Here is a 22,273-nt window from a genome sequence, read left to right as displayed (position 1 = left end):
GTCAAACATACATCGATCTTACGTCAAACATACGTCGATCTTACGTCAAACATACGTCGATCTTACGTCAAACATACATCGATCTTACGTCAAACATACGTTGATCTTACGTCAAACATACGTCAAACATACGTCGATCTTACGTCAAACATACGTCGATCGTACGTCAAACATACATCGATCTTACGTCAAACATACGTCGATCTTACGTCAAACATACGTCGATCTTACGTCAAACATACGTCGATCGTACGTCAAACATACATCGATCTTACGTCAAACATACGTCGATCTTACGTCAAACATACGTCGATCCTACGTCAAACATACGCCGATCTTACGTCAAACATACGTCAATCTTACGTCAAACATACGTCGATCTTACGTCAAACATACGTCGATCTTACGTCAAACATACGTCGATCTTACGTCAAACATACGTCGATCTTACGTCAAACATACATCGATCCTACGTCAAACATACGCCGATCTTACGTCAAACATACGTCAATCTTACGTCAAACATACGTCGATCTTACGTCAAACATACATCGATCCTACGTCAAACATACGTCGATCTTACGTCAAACATACGTCGATCTTACGCCAAACATACATCGATCCTACGTCAAACATACGTCGATCTTACGTCAAACATACGTCGATCTTACGTCAAACATACGTCGATCGTACGTCAAACATACATCGATCTTACGTCAAACATACGTCGATCTTACGTCAAACATACGTCGATCTTACGTCAAACATACGCCGATCTTACGTCAAACATACGTCAATCTTACGTCAAACATACGTCGATCTTACGTCAAACATACGTCGATCTTACGTCAAACATACATCGATCCTACGTCAAACATACGTCGATCCTACGTCAAACATACGCCGATCTTACGTCAAACATACGTCAATCTTACGTCAAACATACGTCGATCTTACGTCAAACATACGTCGATCTTACGTCAAACATACATCGATCCTACGTCAAACATACGTCGATCCTACGTCAAACATACGCCGATCTTACGTGAAACATACGTCAAACTTACGTCAAACATACGTCGATCTTACGTCAAACATACATCGATCCTACGTATGCATGCATGTTCCAAATAAACTCAAACTCAACTCAACGTTGCCATAAAATCACATTCCGCAACATCCCGTCGGATTTCGCTTATGTCACCCACAAATGCTACTCACAGCCACTAGGGGGCACACGCAGTGACGCTTGTGTTCCTTTTGTTCGCGTTACAAGCGCGGGAAGTAGCGAGGCTGAATAATTGGGCGCCAATTACCCGTGTCTTGCACGCTGATATTAATCGCGACGCTGCGTTATGTAAGCATCTGCTAAGAGAAGAGCTCAGAGCTGGCCCTGCTGACATGGAGGCGAGGAGGGCAGAGAGAGAGAGAGAGAGAGAGAGAGAGATGATGGGAGAGGAGGGGGGAGAGATGATGGGAGAGGAGGGGGGAGAGATGATGGGAGAGGAGGGAGGAGAGATGATCAGTGTGATGCACAGCTGCTGTGAGAAGCTGCTTCCAAAGAGTGTTTGCCGCTGCTGTGTTATCCTCCTCCATCTTCCATTGGGCTCTGCTGAAGTTCCCCCACACACACAAAGTATGGAGGCCAAACCACAGGAGGTGGGACCCCTGAGCCTGCTGCCCCCGGCCGTCTGCCCGCATGCGGTCCACTGAGAGCATGGAGCCCGAGAAAGCTCACACCCAGAGCAGCTTCTTCCACAAGGTGGACGTACCCGACCACGCTCACTACATCGTGGCCGCGTGCATCCTGGTGATCGGCACGCTGGGCGTCGCGGGCAACGCCTTGGTGATGTACGCTTTCTACAGGTGAGGTGGGACGTTTTTGTGGAGTGCCGAAAGATTTTCAGTTTTGAGTTTTGAAAGTTTTTTTTTGTTTTTTGCTGTTGTTTTTGTGTTTAATTGCTATTTAATTGTGGACCACTTTGGATACTCTTTGGTGTCAAATATTCTCCTGAGAACCAGCGTCCTCTGCAATGGACATTTGTGTTCTGCAAACAGGGCTATTTTTTTGCTGTTGTTTTTGTGTTTAATTGCTATTTAATTGCGGACCACTCGTGACCCCCAGGCCGCACTTTGGACACCCTTTAGTGTCAAATATTCTCCTGAGAACCAGCGTCCTCTGCAATGGACATTTTTGTTCTGTAAACGGGGCTGTTTTTTTGCTGTTGTTTTTTTGTTAAATTTATTTTTTTATTTTTTTATTGTGGACAACTCGTGACCCTCAGGCCACACTTTGGACACCCTTTAGTGTCAAATATTCTCCAGAGAACCAGCGTCCTCTGCAATGGACATTTGTGTTCTGCAAACTGGGCTATTTTTTTGTTTAATTGCTACTTTTGTTTAAAATGCGGACCAGTCGTGACCCCCAGGCCGCACTTTGGACACCCTTTAGTGTCAAATATTCTCCTGAGAACCAGAAGAATATTTGGACAATAATAGACTTTTGTGTTCTGCAAACAAGGCTATTTTTTTGCTGTTGTTTTTATGTTTAATTAATTTTTAATTTTTTTAATTGCGGACCACTCGTGACCCCCAGGCCGCACTTCGGACACCCTTTAGTGTCAAATATTCTCCTGAGAACCAGCGTCCTCTGCAATGGACATTTGTGTTCTGCAAACGGGGCTATTTTTTTGCTGTTGTTTTTGTGTTTAATTGCTATTTAATTGTGGACCACTCGTGACCCCCAGGCCGCACTTTGGACACCCTTTAGTGTCAAATATTCTCCTGAGAACCAGAAGAATATTTGGACAATAATAGACTTTTGTGTTCTGCAAACAAGGCTATTTTTTTGCTGTTGTTTTTGTGTTTAATTATTTTAATTTTTTTAAATTGCGGACCAGTCGTGACCCCCAGGCCGCACTTTGGACACTATTTAGTCTCTAATATTCTCCTGAGAACCAGAAGAATATTTGGACAATAATAGACTTTTGTGTTCTGCAAACAAGGCTATTTTTTTGCTGTTGTTTTTGTGTTTAATTATTTTAATTTTTTTAAATTGCGGACCAGTCGTGACCCCCAGGCCGCACTTTGGACACTATTTAGTCTCTAATATTCTCCTGAGAACCAGAAGAATATTTGGACAATAATAGACTTTTGTGTTTTCCAAACAAGGCTATTTTTTTGCTGTAGTTTTTATATTTAATTATTTTTTTTTATTTTTTTATTGCGGACAAGTCGTGACCCTCAGGCCGCACTTTGGACACCCTTTAGTGTCAAATATTCTCCAGAGAACCAGCGTCCTCTGCAATGGACATTTGTGTTCTGCAAACAGGGCTATTTTGTTGCTGTTGTTTTTGTGTTTAATTTCTTTTTCTTTTTTTAATTGCGGACCAGTCGTGACTCCCAGGCCGCACTTTGGACACCGTTTGGTGTCAAATATTCTCCTGAGAACCAGCGTGGACATTTGTGTTCTGCAAACGGGGCTATTTTTTTGCTGTTGTTTTGGTGTTTAATTATTTTATTTTATTTTTAATTGCGGACCACTCGTGACCCCCAGGCCGCACTTTGGACATCCTTTGATCTCTAATATTCTCCTGAGAACCAGCGTCCTCTGCAATGGACATTTGTGTTCTGCAAACTGGGCTATTTTTTTGTGTTTAATTGCTATTTTTGTTTAAAATGCGGACCACTCGTGACCCCCAGGCCGCACTTTGGACACCCTTTAGTGTCAAATATTCTCCTGAGAACCAGAAGAATATTTGGACAATAATAGACTTTTGTGTTCTGCAAACAAGGCTATTTTTTTGCTGTTGTTTTTGTGTTTAATTATTTTATTTTTTTTTAAATTGCGGACCACTCGTGACCCTCAGGCCGCACTTTGGACACCCTTTAGTCGCTAATATTCTCCTGAGAACCAGCGTCCTCTGCAATGGACATTTGTGTTCTGCAAACTGGGCTATTTTTTGGTGTTTAATTGCTATTTTTGTTTAAAATGCAGACCAGTCGTGACCCCCAGGCCGCACTTTGGACACCCTTTAGTGTCAAATATTCTCCTGAGAACCAGAAGAACATTTGGACAATAATAGACTTTTGTGTTCTGCAAACAAGGCTATTTTTTTGCTGTTGTTTTTATGTTTAATTAATTTTTAATTTTTTAAATTGCGGACCACTCGTGACCCCCAGGCCGCACTTTGGACACCCTTTAGTGTCAAATATTCTCCTGAGAACCAGTGTCCTCTGCAATGGACATTTGTGTTCTGCAAACAGGGCTATTTTTTTGCTGTTTGTTTTTTTGTTTAATTGCTATTTAATTGCGGGTGTACCCCGCCTTCTGCCCGAATGCAGCTGAGATAGGCTCGAGCACCCCCGTGACCCCGAACAGGACAAGCGGTAGAAAATGGATGGATGGATGCTATTTTTTGGAAATGGCGTACCACTCATGACCCCCAGGCCGCACTTTGGACACCCTTTAGTGTCAAATATTCTCCTGAGAACCAGCGTCCTCTGCAATGGACATTTGTGTTCTGCAAACGGGGCTATTTTTTTGCTGTTGTTTTTGTGTTTAATTGCTATTTTTTGGAAATGGCGGACCAGTCGTGACCCCCAGGCCGCATTTTTGGACATCCTTTGGTGTCAAATATTCTCCTGAGAACCAGCGTCCTCTGCAATGGACATTTGTGTTCCGCAAACAGGGCTATTTTTTTGCTGTTTGTTTTTTTGTTTAATTGCTATTTAATTGCGGGTGTACCCCGCCTTCTGCCCGAATGCAGCTGAGATAGGCTCGAGCACCCCCGTGACCCCGAACAGGACAAGCGGTAGAAAATGGATGGATGGATGCTATTTTTTGGAAATGGCGTACCACTCATGACCCCCAGGCCGCACTTTGGACACCCTTTAGTGTCAAATATTCTCCTGAGAACCAGCGTCCTCTGCAATGGACATTTGTGTTCTGCAAACGGGGCTATTTTTTTGCTGTTGTTTTTGTGTTTAATTGCTATTTTTTGGAAATGGCGGACCAGTCGTGACCCCCAGGCCGCATTTTTGGACATCCTTTGGTGTCAAATATTCTCCTGAGAACCAGCGTCCTCTGCAATGGACATTTGTGTTCCGCAAACAGGGCTATTTTTTTGCTGTTGTTTTTGTGTTTAATTGCTATTTAATTGTGGACCACTCGTGACCCTCAGGCCGCACTTTGGACACCCTTTAGTGTCAAATATTCTCCTGAGAACCAGCGTCCTCTGCAATGGACATTTGTGTTCTGCAAACGGGGCTATTTTTTTGCTGTTGTTTTTGTGTTTAATTGCTATTTTTTGGAAATGGCGGACCAGTCGTGACCCCCAGGCCGCATTTTTGGACATCCTTTGGTGTCAAATATTCTCCTGAGAACCAGCGTCCTCTGCAATGGACATTTGTGTTCCGCAAACAGGGCTATTTTTTTGCTGTTGTTTTTGTGTTTAATTGCTATTTAATTGTGGACCACTCGTGACCCTCAGGCCGCACTTTGGACACCCTTTAGTGTCAAATATTCTCCTGAGAACCAGCGTCCTCTGCAATGGACATTTTTGTTCTGTAAACGGGGCTGTTTTTTTGCTGTTGTTTTTGTGTTAAATTTATTTTTTTATTTTTTTTATTGTGGACAACTCGTGACCCTCAGGCCGCACTTTGGACACCCTTTAGTGTCAAATATTCTCCTGAGAACCAGCGTCCTCTGCAGTGGACATTTTTGTTCTGCAAACGGGGCTATTTTGTTGCTGTTGTTTTTGTGTTTAATTTCTTTTTCTTTTTTTTTTAATTGCGGACCAGTCGTGACTCCCAGGCCGCACTTTGGACACCGTTTGGTGTCAAATATTCTCCTGAGAACCAGTGTGGACATTTGTGTTCTGCAAACGGGGCTATTTTTTTGCTGTTGTTTTGGTGTTTAATTATTTTATTTTATTTTTAATTGCGGACCACTCGTGACCCCCAGGCCGCACTTTGGACATCCTTTGATCTCTAATATTCTCCTGAGAACCAGCGTCCTCTGCAATGGACATTTGTGTTCTGCAAACTGGGCTATTTTTTGGTGTTTAATTGCTATTTTTGTTTAAAATGCGGACCAGTCGTGACCCCCAGGCCGCACTTTGGACACCCTTTAGTGTCAAATATTCTCCTGAAAACCAGAAGAACATTTGGACAATAATAAACTTTTGTGTTCTGCAAACTAGGCTATTTTTTTGCTGTTGTTTTTGTGTTTAATTATTTATTTATTTTTTTAAATTGCGGACCAGTCGTGACCCCCAGGCCGCACTTTGGACACCCTTCAGTCTCTAATATTCTCCTGAGAACCAGTGTCCTCTACAGTGGACATTTGTGTTCTGCAAATGGGGCTATTTTTTTTTAAGAGCCATATTGCACCAAAAATGTAAAAAACAAATCTGTCTGGAGCCGCAAAAAATGAAAAGCTGTATATAAGTCTTATAATGAAGATAACACATGATGTAAGTGTCTGTATTAGCTATAATGGCCTACTATCAAAATGACTATGTGTCGCAGGCTGAAGCAAATCTTCGTTGACAGAAATGTTGAAATGTAATATTTATTCTACACATTTTTACAACATTAGAAACCATTAGTAAATCAGAGGCTACTTAGAAGGTGAGATAACTCCTGGAAATTACTGGCTTTTAATGGCCAACGGTGTAGATGTGTGTGTCCAAGTTAAAGGAAACGGCAGGCTGTCTTCTTTTAATAGATTTATTACAATCGTTGGCAAGCTAGGTAACGTTTGCTGTGGTCTGGAACAACATGGCACACAAACAACTATCACAAATGCAGCCAATATTACATACAGATAATGTGTCATGAGACATGCAAAACTAAGTCATATACAAAGAGGATACAAGTAAAGGAAATTAAATGAACTCAAATATACATAATGATGCAATATGTACATACAGCTAGCCTAAATAGCTTGATTAGCACTCCAACAAGTCAATAACATCAACAAAGCTCCCCTTTGTGCATTCACACACAGTATAAAACCTTTGGTGGACAAAATGAGACAAAGAAGGTTGTGGAAGATTTTACATGTAAACAAACTGTTGCGTCACAGTCCACATTATGGTGAGTTCAAGAACCACCAAATATAGTTGGACAAAAACGATGTTCACCAAATACTCATACTAAAACAAAAAAAAAAATTTTCACCCATCTTTTTCCATTTTCCAATTTTCCAATTTCAAAATGTTCCAGGGAGCCACTAGGGCGGCGCTAAAGAGCGGCATGCTGGCCGCTGACCCCCGCCCCAGTTCCTCTGAACCTACATGACATCATCGCTGGTTGACTCTTTAGTTCTTTGCTAAACATCACCATTTTTTGGATTGAGCATGTCATCAAAATAAACTACAAGTACCAGCACTTTGATAAAGAAGGTGAGAAACACTATTGAACTGAACGGAACTTGTAGTGAACCCTTCACCAACAAGAGTCCACAATAAAGATAAAAGAGTTGTTAAACGTGTTGTTATCCATTTTTATTTTCTCAAAACTCGACAGTGCGTTTTATAACCTGGTAGTGCCTGATGTACGGAATGATTTTGGTTGTGCTTACCGACCTCAAAGCTATTTTATTTGGTACATGGCGAAATGATAAGTGTGACCAGTAAATGGCAGTCACACATAAGAGCTACGTGTAGACTGCAATATGACTCAAGTAAACAACACCAACATTTTATATGTTGCATTGAAAATATAGAACGTTACACACGGCGCTCAAAAATCTATCAAAATGTTTGAGTACGACTTTGGTAAGCTACGAAGCCGCACCGCTTGGTGGATTGCACTGTGCTTCAACATATGAGTATTATTATGGTGTGTGTATAAGGTAAGACATATTATCGGGCGTTTTGTTTCGCAATATTATGCAAAAGCAACTTTTCTTACCTTCTGGTACCTGCTGATCTGTATTTGGGATCTGCATTGGTCCTGAAAATGTGCGCATATCCACATTTGTAGTCGGTGCCAACGCAGGATAGGACTTTATTGTCATTGCAACAAGTACAACGAAACTATTGTTTTCAGCACAAACCCGTTCAAGATTGGACAAACAAACAGTGTACAGGGTTACAGAACAGGAACGCTGATGGGTCGCCACGAGGTGGGAAAAAGGTAAAACGCTGGGGAAGAAGATGAGTAAAAAAATACAATCTAGACTGGGCTCCTAAGGGGGCCTAGTCTAGAGTGGGGAAAAAAACCTCCATGCCATGCACACATAAACATGTTACATTTAATCATGACAACTCGCAACAGAGGGGAGGGAGTTGGGGCCCTGGAGGTCGACTGCTGCTATAAGTCGATAAGTTTCTTCTTTTTCTCTATCTTCTTGTTATGGGACATTCATCCTCCGCTGTTGCCATTTCTGATACAAAGTAGTGTAAAGTTCTTACTTATATCTGTCAGTAAACTCGCCATGAAAGCGCTAAAACATACCGGTGTAGTGAGTTGACATTATTCACCCAAGGAACTTTAGTTAATAGAGAGTTCCGGTCGAACAGTATTTAATAGGACACGTTTCCAGCGTTGTTGTTGCACTACTGAGCCACGGATGAGGAGATGCTGCACCATTATGGATTGAAGTAAAGTCTGAATGTCATTAAAACAGTTAGCTCCATCTTTTGTCACTTCTTCCACTCCCGTCCTTGCACGCTACACCGCTACGGAGAAGACGCTGCCAAAGGTGAGCCACGTAAATAAGACCGTCCACAAAACGGCGTATCCGGAAGCGACTGTCAGAAAGCGGCTTGAAGATGATCTGTATAACATCATCTATGCAACATTTTGACCAAAGAACCACCATTACATGTTATGTAGACCACAAGGAAGTGTTTTATATTTACAAAAAAATAAAAAATATTATGACTCCTTTAAAGACCTACTGAAAGCCACTACTAGCGACCACGCAGTCTGATAGTTTATTTATCAATGATGAAATCTTAACATTGCAACACATGCCAATACGGCCGGGTTAACTTATAAAGTGCAATTTTAAATTTCCCGGGGAACTTCCGGTTGGAAACGTCTATGTATGATGACGTTTGCGCGTGACGTCAATGGTTGAAACGGAAGTATTCGGACACATTGTATCCCAATACAAACAGCTCTGTTTTCTTCGCAAAATTCCACAGTATTCTGGACATCCGTGTTGGTGAATCTTTTGCAATTTGTTTAATGAACAATGAAGACTGCAAAGAAGAAAGCTGTAGGTGGGATCGGTGTATTAGCGGCTGGCTGCAGCAACACAACTAGGAGGACTTTGACTTGGATAGCAGACGCGCTATCCGACGCTAGCCGCCGACCGCATCAATGATCGGGTGAAGTCCTTCGTCGCGCCGTAGATCGCTGGAACGCAGGTGAGCACGGGTGTTGATGAGCAGATGAGGGCTGGCGTAGGTGGATAGCTAATGTTTTTAGCATAGCTCTGACGAGGCCCCGTAGCTAAGTTAGCTTCAATGGCGTCATTAGCAACAGCATTGCTAGGCTTCGACAGGCGGCACAGCATTAACCGTGTAGTTACCGGTCCAGTGTTTGGTTCGGTGTCTCCTGATAGTAGTATTGTTGATCTGCTGTCTATCCTTCCAGTCAGGGGCTTATTTCTTTTGTTTATATCTGCATTTAAGCACGATGCTATCACGTTAGCTCCGTAGCTAAAGTGCTTCGCCGATGCATTGTCGTGGAGATAAAAGTCACTGTGAATGTCCATTTCGCGTTCTCGACTCTCATTTTCAGGAGGATATAGTATCCGAGGTGGTTTAAAATACAAATCCGTGATCCACAATAGAAAAAGGAGAGTGTGGAATCCAATGAGCCAGCTTGTACCTAAGTTACGGTCAGAGCGAAAAAAGATACGTCCTGCACTGCACTCTAGTCCTTCACTCTCACGTTCCTCATCCACAAATCTTTCATCCTCGCTCAAATTAATGGGGTAATCGTCGCTTTCTCGGCCCGAATCTCTCTCGCTCCATTGTAAACAACGGGGAAATGCGAGGAGCCTTTCAACCTGCGACGTCACGCTACTTCCGGTACAGGCAAGGCTTTTTTTTTTATCAGCGACCAAAAGTTGCGAACTTTATCGTCGATGTTCTCTACTAAATCCTTTCAGCAAAAATATGGCAATATCGCGAAATGATCAAGTATGACACATAGAATGGATCTGCTATCCCCGTTTAAATAAAAAAAATTCATTTCAGTAGGCCTTTAATGCGCCCTATAATCCGGTGCGCCTTTTGTATATACTTTGTTTCAACAGAGCCTTTGAAAGAGACGACTAACAAAAACTATATAAATGATCGTTGTAGCAATTGTAATATGTGTCACAATCTTGTGTTGCATAATCTAGACTTCAAGTGACCTCTTATTTACAGTATGTTCTAGGTCAGAGGGGTTGAGTGGGTGTGTGTAGGGATGTGGTCAGGAGCTTTAATACCTCATCTCCCCATCACAACAGTGGAGAGATTTAATGGCATTGTGCAGCGTTGATCATTTGTGTCATAAAAAGTCACTTGACACACACACGCGCGCACACACATTTGTCGTGCACATGCATTGTCATAAAGTGAATGAATTCTCTGAAGAGACGAATGGTTGAAGTGAGACATAGTGCAGAATGACTAAGAGAATGAATTGAATAATGCAATGGACATGCACGGATGTACACTTAAACATGCATGAGAACGTCCACGGTGATATAATGTGTTCTCTTTGGACCATCACATTGATTTACTCGACCTAAATACGACGTATGATGTCATTCTCTTACCTAAGCGAGTACTTCACACAACGTGGTACAATTTGGAGCTCAAATTGGGAAAAATGTCAGAAAAAAACAAGTGCACCACTTTATTCCCAAATCCAAATAAAGTGAAAGTACAGCAGTACATCGCTTGTTGGTATAGTAATGTGTTCCGAAATTGAACGAAAACCAAATACATTTTTCCCCGTAGGAAATCATGTGAATCCAAACAATTGATTGCAGTCAAAGACGTGAACACAACGCATTTTTATCGAGAATGATTCTGCTTTTACGTGCTGGAAAACAATCTGAAATAAATAAAGTGGATAAATCAATCAATCAATCAATCAGCTTTATTTGTCCATTCTTACATGTACAAGACACATAAGAACTGAAATTACATTTTCGGCACAATCCCGCTAAGAGCAGACATACGTTACAGGGAGACAAGACGGGACCGCCAACGGATCCGCCTCACTTAGGCGCTCCTTAAAAAGGTGGGAAAAAGGTGACATTGGGGAAGGGGGGAAGTAAAAAAAAATATCAGTCTGAGGCTGGACCCTCAGGAATGGTCCAGACTGAGTCCGAGGAAAAAAACCTCACATAGCATGGCACACATAAACATGGTACATGTAATCACAACAACTCGCAACAGAGTCATCCAACAGGGCTTTGGAGGCCGGCAGCTGCTGTTGAGCGCTGCTCAGCCCCCACAACCCCGGAGGAATTAAGCAGTGGTGAAGGCGTTGATTTGGGGAGGGGTGTGTGCGTGCATGTATGCCCAATTAACTTGGGTGAGATGTTGGAATTGTCTTTATGGGCCGAGGCCGGCCCCAAGAGTTCAAGAGTTCAAGAGTCCGACCCAGGTGCTGAATGAACATTAAACATCAACTTTTACCTTTATTGAATAGTGTTGCTCGCCTTCTTTATCAAATTGCTGGCCCTCACATGTATATCGTTAGGATTTCATCTATACTGATACCATAACCGATATTCTTTATTGATTCTTTATTCATCGGTATCCTTGTCTGTGCTATATGCAAATGGTGTAAATAAACATGTGAAAAAAAAGGATTTTTTTACTACCATTTTTATTCGCACAAGAGGTTGTACACCACCAACATCTTGTAACATCTCACAGCAGGAAGTCTTCGATCAACACCTGCTTTTTAAGTCTTAAACAATTGATATGGAAACGATTAAAAAAAAAGGTTATTGAACAGATCTCAGGACCATTAATGTATATTAGCAACTAGGGATGTCCGATAATATCGGACTGCCGATATTATCGGCCGATAAATGCTTTAAAATGTAATATCGGAAATTATCGGTATCAAAATGATCAGTATCGGTTTCAAAAAGTTAAATTTATGACTTTTTAAAACGCCGCTGTGTACACGGATGTAGGGAGAAGTACAGAGCGCCAATAAACCTTAAAGGCACTTCCTTTGCGTGCCGGCCCAATCACATAATATCTACACGGCTTTTCACACACATAAGGGAATGCAACGCATACTTGGTCAATATCCATACAGGTCACACTGAGGGTAGCCGTATAAACAACTTTAACACTGTTACAAATATGCGCCACACTGTGAACCCACACCAAACAAGAATGACAAACACATTTCGGGAGAACATTCGCACCATAACACGACATAAACACAACAGAACAAATACCCAGAATCCCTTGCAGCACTAACTCTTCCGGGACGCTACAATATACACCCCCTAACCCCCTAACCCCCCCACCCCCCACCGCCCCCCACACACACCTCAAACCCACCCCCCGTAACCCAGCACACCTCCAACCTCCTCATGCTCTCTCAGGGAGAGCATGTCCCAAACTCCAAGCTGCTGTTTTGAGGCATGTTAAAAAAATAATGCACTTTGTGACTTCAATAATAAATATGGCAGTGCCATGTTGGCATTTTTTTTCATAACTTGAGTTGATTTATTTTGGAAAACCTTGTTGCATTGTTTAATGCATCCAGCGGGGCCTCACAACAAAATTAGGCATAATAATGTGTTAATTCTACGACTGTATATATCGGTATCGGTTGACATCGGAATCGGTAATTAAGAGTTGGACAATATCGGAATATCGGATATCTGCAAAAAATCCATTATCGGACATCTCTATTAGCAACCTATCATTTCAAACAGGCAAATTCCCAAACAAAATGAAAATAGCTAAAGTTGCACCAATTTATAAGACTGGAGACAAACACCAGTTTACAAATTATTTACCTGTTTCTTTACTTCCACAATTTTCTGAAATTGTTGAAAAACTGTTCAGTAACGGATTAGAGAGTTTCACAAACAAAAATAGATTACTCGAAGAGAACCAATATGGATACAGAGCTAATGTTTCAACTTCAATGGCTTTAATTGAAATTACAGACGAAATAACCAATGCAATAGTTAGTAAAAAAATGTGCGGCAGATCACCTTACAGCAAATAACTATCAACATTCAATCTACGTTTGTACAAAACAAAACATGAATGAAACAATTTGTGCAGATTTTTTTTTTTTTTTTTTATCAGAATGAAGTCAGGATTAATGGTTACAATGAGCATGTTTTGTAGTGAGGCATGATACTGCATGATACTGATAAAGCATGTTCCACGGCGGGATTTTTAATCACTGCTATGTTGAAATTGTAACTAATATTGATACTGTTGTTGATAATATTCATTTTTATTTCACTACTTTTGGTTTGTTGTGTGTCGTGTTTGTGTCTCCTCTCAATTGCACTGTTTATTGCAGTTCTGAGTGTTGCTGGGTCGGGTTTGGTTTTGGAATTGGATTGCATTGTTATGGTATTGCTGTGTATTGTTTTGTTGAATTAATTAATTTAAATTTAAAAAAAAAATTAAAAAATAAATAAATAAAAATAAATAGAAAAATAAATAAATAAATTTTTTAAAATAAGAATCGATTCTGAATCGCACAACGTGAGAATCGCTATTCGAATTCGAATCAATTTTTTCCCACACCCCTACTAAACATGCTGACATATCTGAAGGATTTTAATTATTATGAGTCATGTTAAAGCCTCATTTTAGGAAGCAGGGACTGGCAACTAAGTGCTTATAATAATAATAATAATAATAATAATAATGGATTAGATTTTATATCGCGCTTTTCTATTATTACAGTAAATCAGTGTTATTAAATATGCAATCAGGACACTTTGCTTAGGAGAGATGGGATTTTTGGCTCTTAGAAATGAGCCGGATGTTAAGGAGCTGGTCCTTTCAAGGAGTCGTTCAACAGACTGGCTCTTTATGATACAATAAGATAGGATGTGGATTAAAATAATGATCAAAATTACCCTATTGGTGGGAATTATTCTCAAATTATGACAATATTTGTGTTTCTGTTGGGCCATGTCACCCTGCTTTGACCGTGACTTCACGTCAATAGTTTGAATTTTCCTTCACCTAAAAACTTTGTAGCACAGTTAAGCCCGATGCTATCGCGTTAGCTCCGTAGCTAAAGTGCTTCGCCGATGTATTGTCGTGGAGATAAAAGTCACTGTGAATGTCCATTTCGCGTTCTCGACTCTCATTTTCAAGAGGATATAGTACCCGAGGTGGTTTAAAATACAAATCCGTGATCCACAATAGAAAAAGGAGAGAGTGTGGAATCCAATGAGCCAGCTTGTACCTAAGTTACGGTCAGAGCGAAAAAAGATATGTCTTGCACTGCATTCTAGTCCTTCACTCTAACGTTCCTCATCCACGAATCTTTCATCCTCGCTCAAATTAATGGGGTAATCGTCGCTTTCTCGGTCCGAATCGCTCTCGCTGCATTGAAAATAATGGGGAAAGGTGAGGAGCCTTTCAACTGTTGACGTCACGCTACTTCCGGTACAGGCAAGGCTTTTTTTTTATCAGCGACCAAAAGTTGCAACTTTATCGTCGTCGTTCCCTACTAAATCCTTTCAGCAAAAATATGGCAATATCGCGAAATGATCAAGTATGACACATAGAATGGATCTGCTATCCCCGTTTGAATAAAAAAATTCATTTCAGTAGGCCTTTAAGAGCCGTTCAAAATATTAGATTATTTCGCAAACGTCACGGTTTAAAATCATCTATTTCACAGGTCGATGTCATGCATTTACACACTTTATTTCAAAGGGACGCGAGTGGCACAGACTAAAAAAAACGTGCGCGCCAGCAAGATCCTCTGATATAGCGATGAAGCACGTTGAGAAGAGACAAGAGCCAAGCTGACAGTTGTGCTGCCATAACTTTCAAGTGTTACATTAAGAGACAAGAACAACCAGTCGAAGCTCTTTCAGGCGTACAATTTAATCCTACAAATTATACCGGTAACCATCAGCGACTGATCCCAAACCTCAAATGACACTAATCCAATTCTGATCTGAACCATTCGGTTTTTTCTCCTTTAAAAGGTGAGCTTTCTTCACGTTCCCAAAATAGGCAGCGCTTGCACAAACACACACTTTGCATGCTGTTTGGCTGGGTGCTTGCAAACACACGCTTCAATTAGAAGAGCTGCGGGGAAACAACAACACAAATCTTATTAAAGGTTGTTTTTGCACGGCGTTTATGTTTGATTGACTTCGCAAACATGATCCCAGTGTGTACGTGGTATTTGAGATTCACTTGATAAAATGAGACAGTGCCTTCGTTTGTGGTTGGTGCAGCTGGCGAGTGTAATGTGTAATCATCATGTAAACACAAGAGATGTGCGTTAGAGGTCGTGTTCAACAAATTGTTACATTATAATCAGTGTTGGGTTAGTTACTGAAAACCAGTAACTAGTTACAGTTACTAGTTACTTTATTTCAAAAGTAACTCAGTTACTAACTCAGTTACTTACACCAACAAGTAATGCGTTACTGTGAAAAGTAACTATTTAGTTACTTATATATATATATATATATATATTTTTTTTTTAAGGCCTTTAATGCCCTTTTGGCCTTCATTTCAGTACTGTTATTGCACTGGAGAATAATACAATGTGTTGATCAACTTGACATGCATTTGCATCACTGAACTCTGCTAAGCAATGTGGTCTACATACAACACACAAAGACAAAGATATGTTTCAAAGGGCCAATCTGTTTCAGGCCAGAACAAATTGACAAAACTATTTTAAATAGCTGCAACATAACATACTTAAGTAACAAACAGCATAATAACAACATAGCTGTATACCAAGGAAGGCACACACTACATACACAAAGCCTAACCAGGTGTTTTTTTCTCTCAAGGAATTATGAAATAAAATCATGTCTGAAGCTCAGAACACTCTACACATTTCCCCAGTTTTAGTTTAGAGAAAAGGAAAGATTGGCCTGGCCCACTAGGATCCCTCTTTATGTTTGTGAACTTTATAGTCTATAGTATAGACTATAAATCACACTGTTTATATTAAATATGCTTCACTGATTCAAGTATTTGGCGAGCGCCGTTTTGTCCTACTTATTTTGGCGGTCCTTGAACTCACCTTAGTTGTTACATGTATAACTTTCTCCGACTTTCTAGGACGTGTTTTATGCCACTTCTTTTTCTGTCTCATTTTGTCCACCACACTTTTAACGTCGTGCGTGAATGCACAAAGGTGAGTTTTGTTGATGTTATTGACTTGTGTGGAGTGCTAATCAGACATATTTGGTCACAGCATGACTGCAAGCTAATCGATGCTAACATGCTATTTAGGCTAGCTATATGTACATATTGCATCATTATGCCTCATTTGTAGCTATATTTGAGCTCATTTAGTTTCCTTTAAGTCCTCTTAATTAAATGTATATCTCATGACACATGTAATATGGCTTTTAATTTTTTGCGGCTCCAGACAGATTTGTTTTTGTTTTTTTGGTCCAATATGGCTCTTTCAACATTTTGGGTTGCCGACCCCTGGTCTATACTTTTAGAGTTATGTGATAATCAAACACTCTAGAAGTCTAGAATGAAAGAGTATATAAGAGAATTGACAGAGTGTGTGTACCTTCAGTGCTGAATGATGAGCAAAGGCAGAGTTTGGAGTGTTTTCTTTAGCTCACTGTCCAGGTGCCATTTGACGCCCGGTATCATGCTAATTAGCTGCCTGAAAGTGGGTGACTCCAGTGTAGAAATAGCCTGCATATCTTCTAGCACAGTGGCACACAACGCTTGAAAATTTGTCCCGCGGACCGGTGGGGGGAAGGGGGGAGGGGGATTTTTTTTTTCTTTTTTTTTTTCCATAAAGAAATACAATCTTGTGTGCTTACAGACTGTATCCCTGCAGACTGTATTTATCTATATTGATATATAATGTATGTGTTGTGTTTTTTATGTTGATTTAAAAAAACCCAAAAAAAAAACAATTTTTTAAATTTTTTTATTTTTATTTTTTTTAATTTCTTGTGCGGCCCGGTACCATTCGGTCCGCGGACCGGTACCGGGCCGTGGCCCGGTGGTTGGGGACCACTGTTCTAGCACACACGCTGCAATGGCTCTATCAATGTTGTCCTGGCTAGCAGCGCCTCGTTAAAATCCAGCCGCTGTTGCTTAGGAGGTGAAGTGTGTCTCTCTTTACTAGCTTCGTCGAAGCATGTTGCTTTTGTAGCTGTTTCAGCCGATTTGAATTGCTAGGATAGGATCTTTGATCCAAGACACAACCTGCTTGGCACTCAGCATCAAGGGTTGGAGTTGGGGGTTAAATCACCAAAATGATTCCCGGGCGCGGCACCGCTACTGCCCACTGCTCCCCAAGGGGATGGGTCAAATGCAGAGGACAAATTTCACCACATCTAGTGTGTGTGTGACAATCATTGGTACTTTAATCTTTAATCTTAATCTTACATTTAACTAAAATGTTATTTTCTTTGTGGTCGACAAAAGAAAAGTAGTGAGAATATCTCCGTGTTAAGAAACTCGGCTTCGGGCTTCGCCATGATGTCTTGTTAGTAAACACAGACACGCCCCCTCCCACACACACACCTACACACACACAGAGCGTGCCTCTTCCTTGTCGCCACATCTCCGTCGCCTCTTCTGCAGCTCTCCAATAAAACACACTCAGATCTTCTCAGTTTTTAGCCGATACTACATAAAAAATAACGTAAAATAACGCAGTAACGCATCATGTAGTAATGGTAACTGAGTTACTGAATATAAAAAATAACGCGTTAGATTACTATTTACCGCCAAAAATAACGGAAGTTACTTTGTAACGCGTTAGACACAACACTGATTATAATACGCTTTTAAATAAACAGTGTACAGTGTATACCGGGCTGTCAAACGTACGGCCCACGAACAGGTTTTATTACAGTATTGCAGTTTTTTTCCATTTGCTTATACACAATTTTACTGACTGTGTGTCTTTTTTCTAAAGCATTTTCCCATGTTTCCAAACACAACATTCCATTTTCTTAATTCCTAGATTATTTCCAAAATGACACACTTTGGTCAAAACGTATGCCCATTCATCAAAACAAAAGCAAGCATTTGTAAAAATGCAGTTTTATTGTCATCTCACACTGCAAAAACTGAAATCTAAGTAAGATGAAATATCTCAAATAAGGGTGATATTTGCTTATTTTCTGTCTGATAAGATAATTCTTCTCACTAAGCAGATTTTATGTTAGAGTGTTTTACTTGTTTTAAGGGTTTTGGTCCTAAATGATCTCAGTAAGATATTACAGCTTGTTGCTGAGATTTGATGACCTATATTGAGTAAAACATGCTTGAAACTAGAATATCAACTGTTGCAAAACTGTGTCATTAACACTCACAAGTATAAAACTACTTTTTTAAAGTAATAATTTCTTACTTCAAGCATGAAAAGAAAAATCATGATGCCGAGCGCGTATCATTATGTCAAGATAATGGCACTAGCATTTACTTAATTTAAGAATATTTTTCAACATATTGAGCAAAAAGGCCTCATTTTTTTCCTACCAAGAAAAGTGCACTTGTTATTAGTGAGAATATACTTATTTTAAGGTATTTTTGGGTTCATTGAGGTTAGCTAATTTGACTTGTTTTGGAAAGTCTTGACAAGCCGAATTTTCTTGTTCTATTGGCAGATAATTTTGCTTAGTTCAAATGAAATACCTCTAATTTTTGTTTTGTTTTTTCTTGTTTTTGAACACTGACTTTTTGCAGTGCACTCACACAGACTTCAAATGATAAGACACTGTTGGAGTGAGTTACCCAGAGCAGTGATAAATACAAAACACATTTGTAAAAAAAACAACTATTTTACGATAAGAAATCACATGTTTGGGGCATTTTGCCCGACCTTTTTAGCATATGTGATGAATGATTACCGTAACTTGACAACATATATTGGCAAATCCGTAGCAATCGTCATTGTTTACTTTGAAGTGGGCCTACACGTAAGGACATAAGAGAAAGTAAAAATATCCTGTAATCTTTTCAAGAACTGCTCAACAATGATGCTGCAAACTACAAATATGTATTTTTGCCACAGTCAGGTAAAGTCACATATCACAGTAGTCAACAATGACATGCACTACAAATTAAAATCTGAGACAAATAAAAAGGTTTGAAAAAAAATCTGGAGATAATCCTAGTGTGTGTGTAAAGTGTGAACATGTGTGTATCACAATCGTTATCTGTGTGCGAGATACAGTCCAAATGAGGTGTACTTTGTGTCCAGTGACGTGCGGTGAGGTTCATGGCTGGTGAGGCACTGACTTCATCACAGTCAGATTTACAAACATATGAACCCTAAAGAGTATTATATTCACCATTTGATTGGCAGCAGTTAACGGGTTATGTTTAAAAGCTCATACCAGCATTCTTCCCTGCTTGGTACTCAGCATCAAGGGTTGGAATTGGGGGTTAAATCACCAAAAATGATTCCCGGGCGCGGCGCCGCTGCTGCCCACTGCTCCCCTCACCTCCCAGAGGGTGTTCAAGGTGATGGGTCAAATGCAGAGGACAAATTTCACCACACCTAGTGTGTGTGTGACAATCATTGGTACTTTGACTTAACTTTAACTTTACACATACAAACTGTAGCACACAAAAAAGCACATTTAATAAAAAAAACTTTCTTATGGTCTTACCTTTACTTATAAATGAAGTCCATGCGCTGCTCCTTCTGAACAAAAGCATCGATAACTTGTTTATAGAAGTCTTCCTTATCTTTCTTCAGTTTTAAAAGTCTCTCTGTCTCGATGGAGATCTTCCTTGAATTATTTCCTCCTGCTTCGATTGAAAGTCCAGTTTAGAAAACTGTTTTATTTTATATAAGTAATCCTCCATGTTAAAAGTCCAGGCGAGAGGAACAAATAAACGATCGCTAACTGTTGCTGCTTGTTGTCATTTATTCTGCAGCCGAGTAGTCGCAGAAATGATCTCTGGGATCACTAGCGCCCTCTACCACCATGAGGCGGGATTACTGCGAGCCTCAGCCAGTGTGTCTTCGCAGCCGTTTTATGATTGCTCAGCACAAGAAATACTTACACACAAACAATTGTTGACAAAATACACTGTACATTATATGCCTCAGCTAACTAAACTATGGAAATGTATAATATAGTTCATATAGCAATACGGTCTCACTGCACAGCAGGCCAGCAGTTAGGCGAGGCATTGCGCAATCCATGGTGAGGCTCAACTGGCTGGTGACTCACCGCAAGTCTCTTCTCAGTATTTGAACGGCAAATGTGAAAATTCAGCGATTTTGAATAAAAATAATCTAAAACTGGTGAAGTTAAATGGAAAATAACTTTATAGTATAATCACTGGATACATATAACAATTTAATTAATTGTTTTTCTTTTTACATTTTTTTTCTTTCCATTATGGCACGTCAGGCCCCGCCTCACCTGCCTCCAGTGACTGCACGTCACTGTTTGTGTCCACTAAACCTTCCCTTGTGTTTGTGCCCAGCAACAAAAAGCTCCGTAACCTGCCCAACTACTTCATCATGAACCTGGCTGTCAGTGACTTCCTCATGGCCTTCACGCAGTCGCCCATCTTCTTCATCAACTGCCTCTACAAAGAATGGGTCTTTGGAGAAATGGGTAAATCTTTTCTCCATGAAGTCAAATGTTCGACGCGTTCAATTTCCTTTTGTTTTGTTTTTCCCCCTACAGGCTGTAAGATGTATGCGTTCTGCGGCGCCTTGTTCGGCATCACGTCCATGATAAACCTCCTCGCCATCTCCATCGACCGCTACCTGGTGATCACCAAGCCGCTGCGGGCCATCCATTGGAGCTCCAAGCGAAGGACCACGCTGGCCATCATCACCGTCTGGCTGTACTCGCTGGCCTGGAGTCTGGCTCCTCTTGTGGGATGGAGTAAGTTGTAAGGAACGTTGGGCCCCATTCAGCAACCGTTCTTAAGAACAAATTTTGTTCTTAGGCCCACTTACGGAGTTTTTAAGGAGATTTTGGTGTTCACCAATGTTTTCTTAGCTGGGATTTGTGCGTAGGTAAGAACAAAAGCAGATCCAGAGCACTCTTAGGGTGGCCTATTTGTTCTTAAGTGTGACAAGTTCCCTTACTTCTATTGTCTAATGTTACACTAATATCTTAGTGTGGAGGTCTTGCGCCCCCGGGTTCTTCGGACCACCAAATACCGACAGGACAGCTTCGTTAATGGTTCTGAACAATGTTTTATTTTCAATAAACGTCCGTTTGTGTGCTTTTCAGCCATAGGATCTTGTTGTCGTTGTCTCTCGCTCTCGCTTGTGCTCCACTCCAACCACCCTTATCCTTCCCGGCTGCTGCCTTTAACAGAGCGACAGGTGATTAGATAAACGCGCCCAGGTGGGCCATCTACGCACCTGTCGCTGATTTCGAAGCCGGTCCTGGCAAACCCCGCTTCGCTGCAGGTCCGCAGGCCCCCCCGCCCCCAAACACACACATAGATATATATACATATATGTATATATATATATTAGAGATGTCCGATAATATCGGCCGATAAATGCGTTAAAATGTAATATCCGAAATTATCGGTATTGTTTTTTTTATCATGGGTATCGTTTTTTTTTGTTTTTTTTGTGTTTTTTTTATTGATTTTTTTTATTATAATTTTTTTATTAAATCAACATAAAAAACACAAGATACACTTACAATTAGTGCACCAACCCAAAAAACCTCCCTCCCCAATTTACACTCATTCACACTCATTCACACAAAAGGGTTGTTTCTTTCTGTTATTAATATTCTGGTTCCTACATTATATATCAATATATATCAATACAGTCTGCAAGGGATACAGTCCGTAAGCACACATGATTGTGCGTGCCGCTGGTCCACTAATAGTACTAACCTTTTAACAGTTAATTTTACTCATTTTCATTAATTACTTGTTTCTATGTAGCTGTTTTTATATTGTTTTACTTTCTTTTTTATTAAAGATAATGTTTTTAATTTATTTATCTTGTTTTATTTTATAATTTTTTTTAAAAAGAACCTTATCTTCACCATACCTGGTTGTCCAAATTAGGCATAATAATGTGTTAATTCCACGACTGTATATATCGGTTGATATCG

At 40.4% G+C, this 22,273-nt stretch overlaps 1 protein-coding gene across 3 annotated transcripts in view; it reads left to right on the top strand.

Moving 5' to 3' along the window:
* The first annotated feature begins 1,478 nt into the window (after positions 1 to 1,478).
* The window catches only part of opn4xb (opsin 4xb), a 37,461-nt gene continuing 16,666 nt past the window's right edge, over positions 1,479 to 22,273 (top strand). For 2 of the 3 annotated variants that reach the window (XM_062025837.1, XM_062025839.1), the window contains exons 1-3: positions 1,479 to 1,866; positions 20,661 to 20,794; positions 20,867 to 21,070. In XM_062025837.1, the coding sequence (XP_061881821.1) occupies positions 1,700 to 1,866; positions 20,661 to 20,794; positions 20,867 to 21,070 (505 nt within the window). In that variant the 5' untranslated portion in view covers positions 1,479 to 1,699. Of the gene's footprint in view, positions 1,867 to 16,276; positions 16,369 to 20,660; positions 20,795 to 20,866; positions 21,071 to 22,273 lie in introns of those variants that run through there. The other variant, XM_062025838.1, reaches the window with a different exon arrangement.

This window comes from Entelurus aequoreus, linkage group LG17 (assembly GCF_033978785.1).
Source record: "Entelurus aequoreus isolate RoL-2023_Sb linkage group LG17, RoL_Eaeq_v1.1, whole genome shotgun sequence".
Lineage (NCBI taxonomy): Eukaryota > Metazoa > Chordata > Actinopteri > Syngnathiformes > Syngnathidae > Entelurus > Entelurus aequoreus.
The sequence above is the reverse complement of the archived record's forward strand: the minus strand, read 5'-3'. Positions and strand labels throughout refer to the sequence as shown.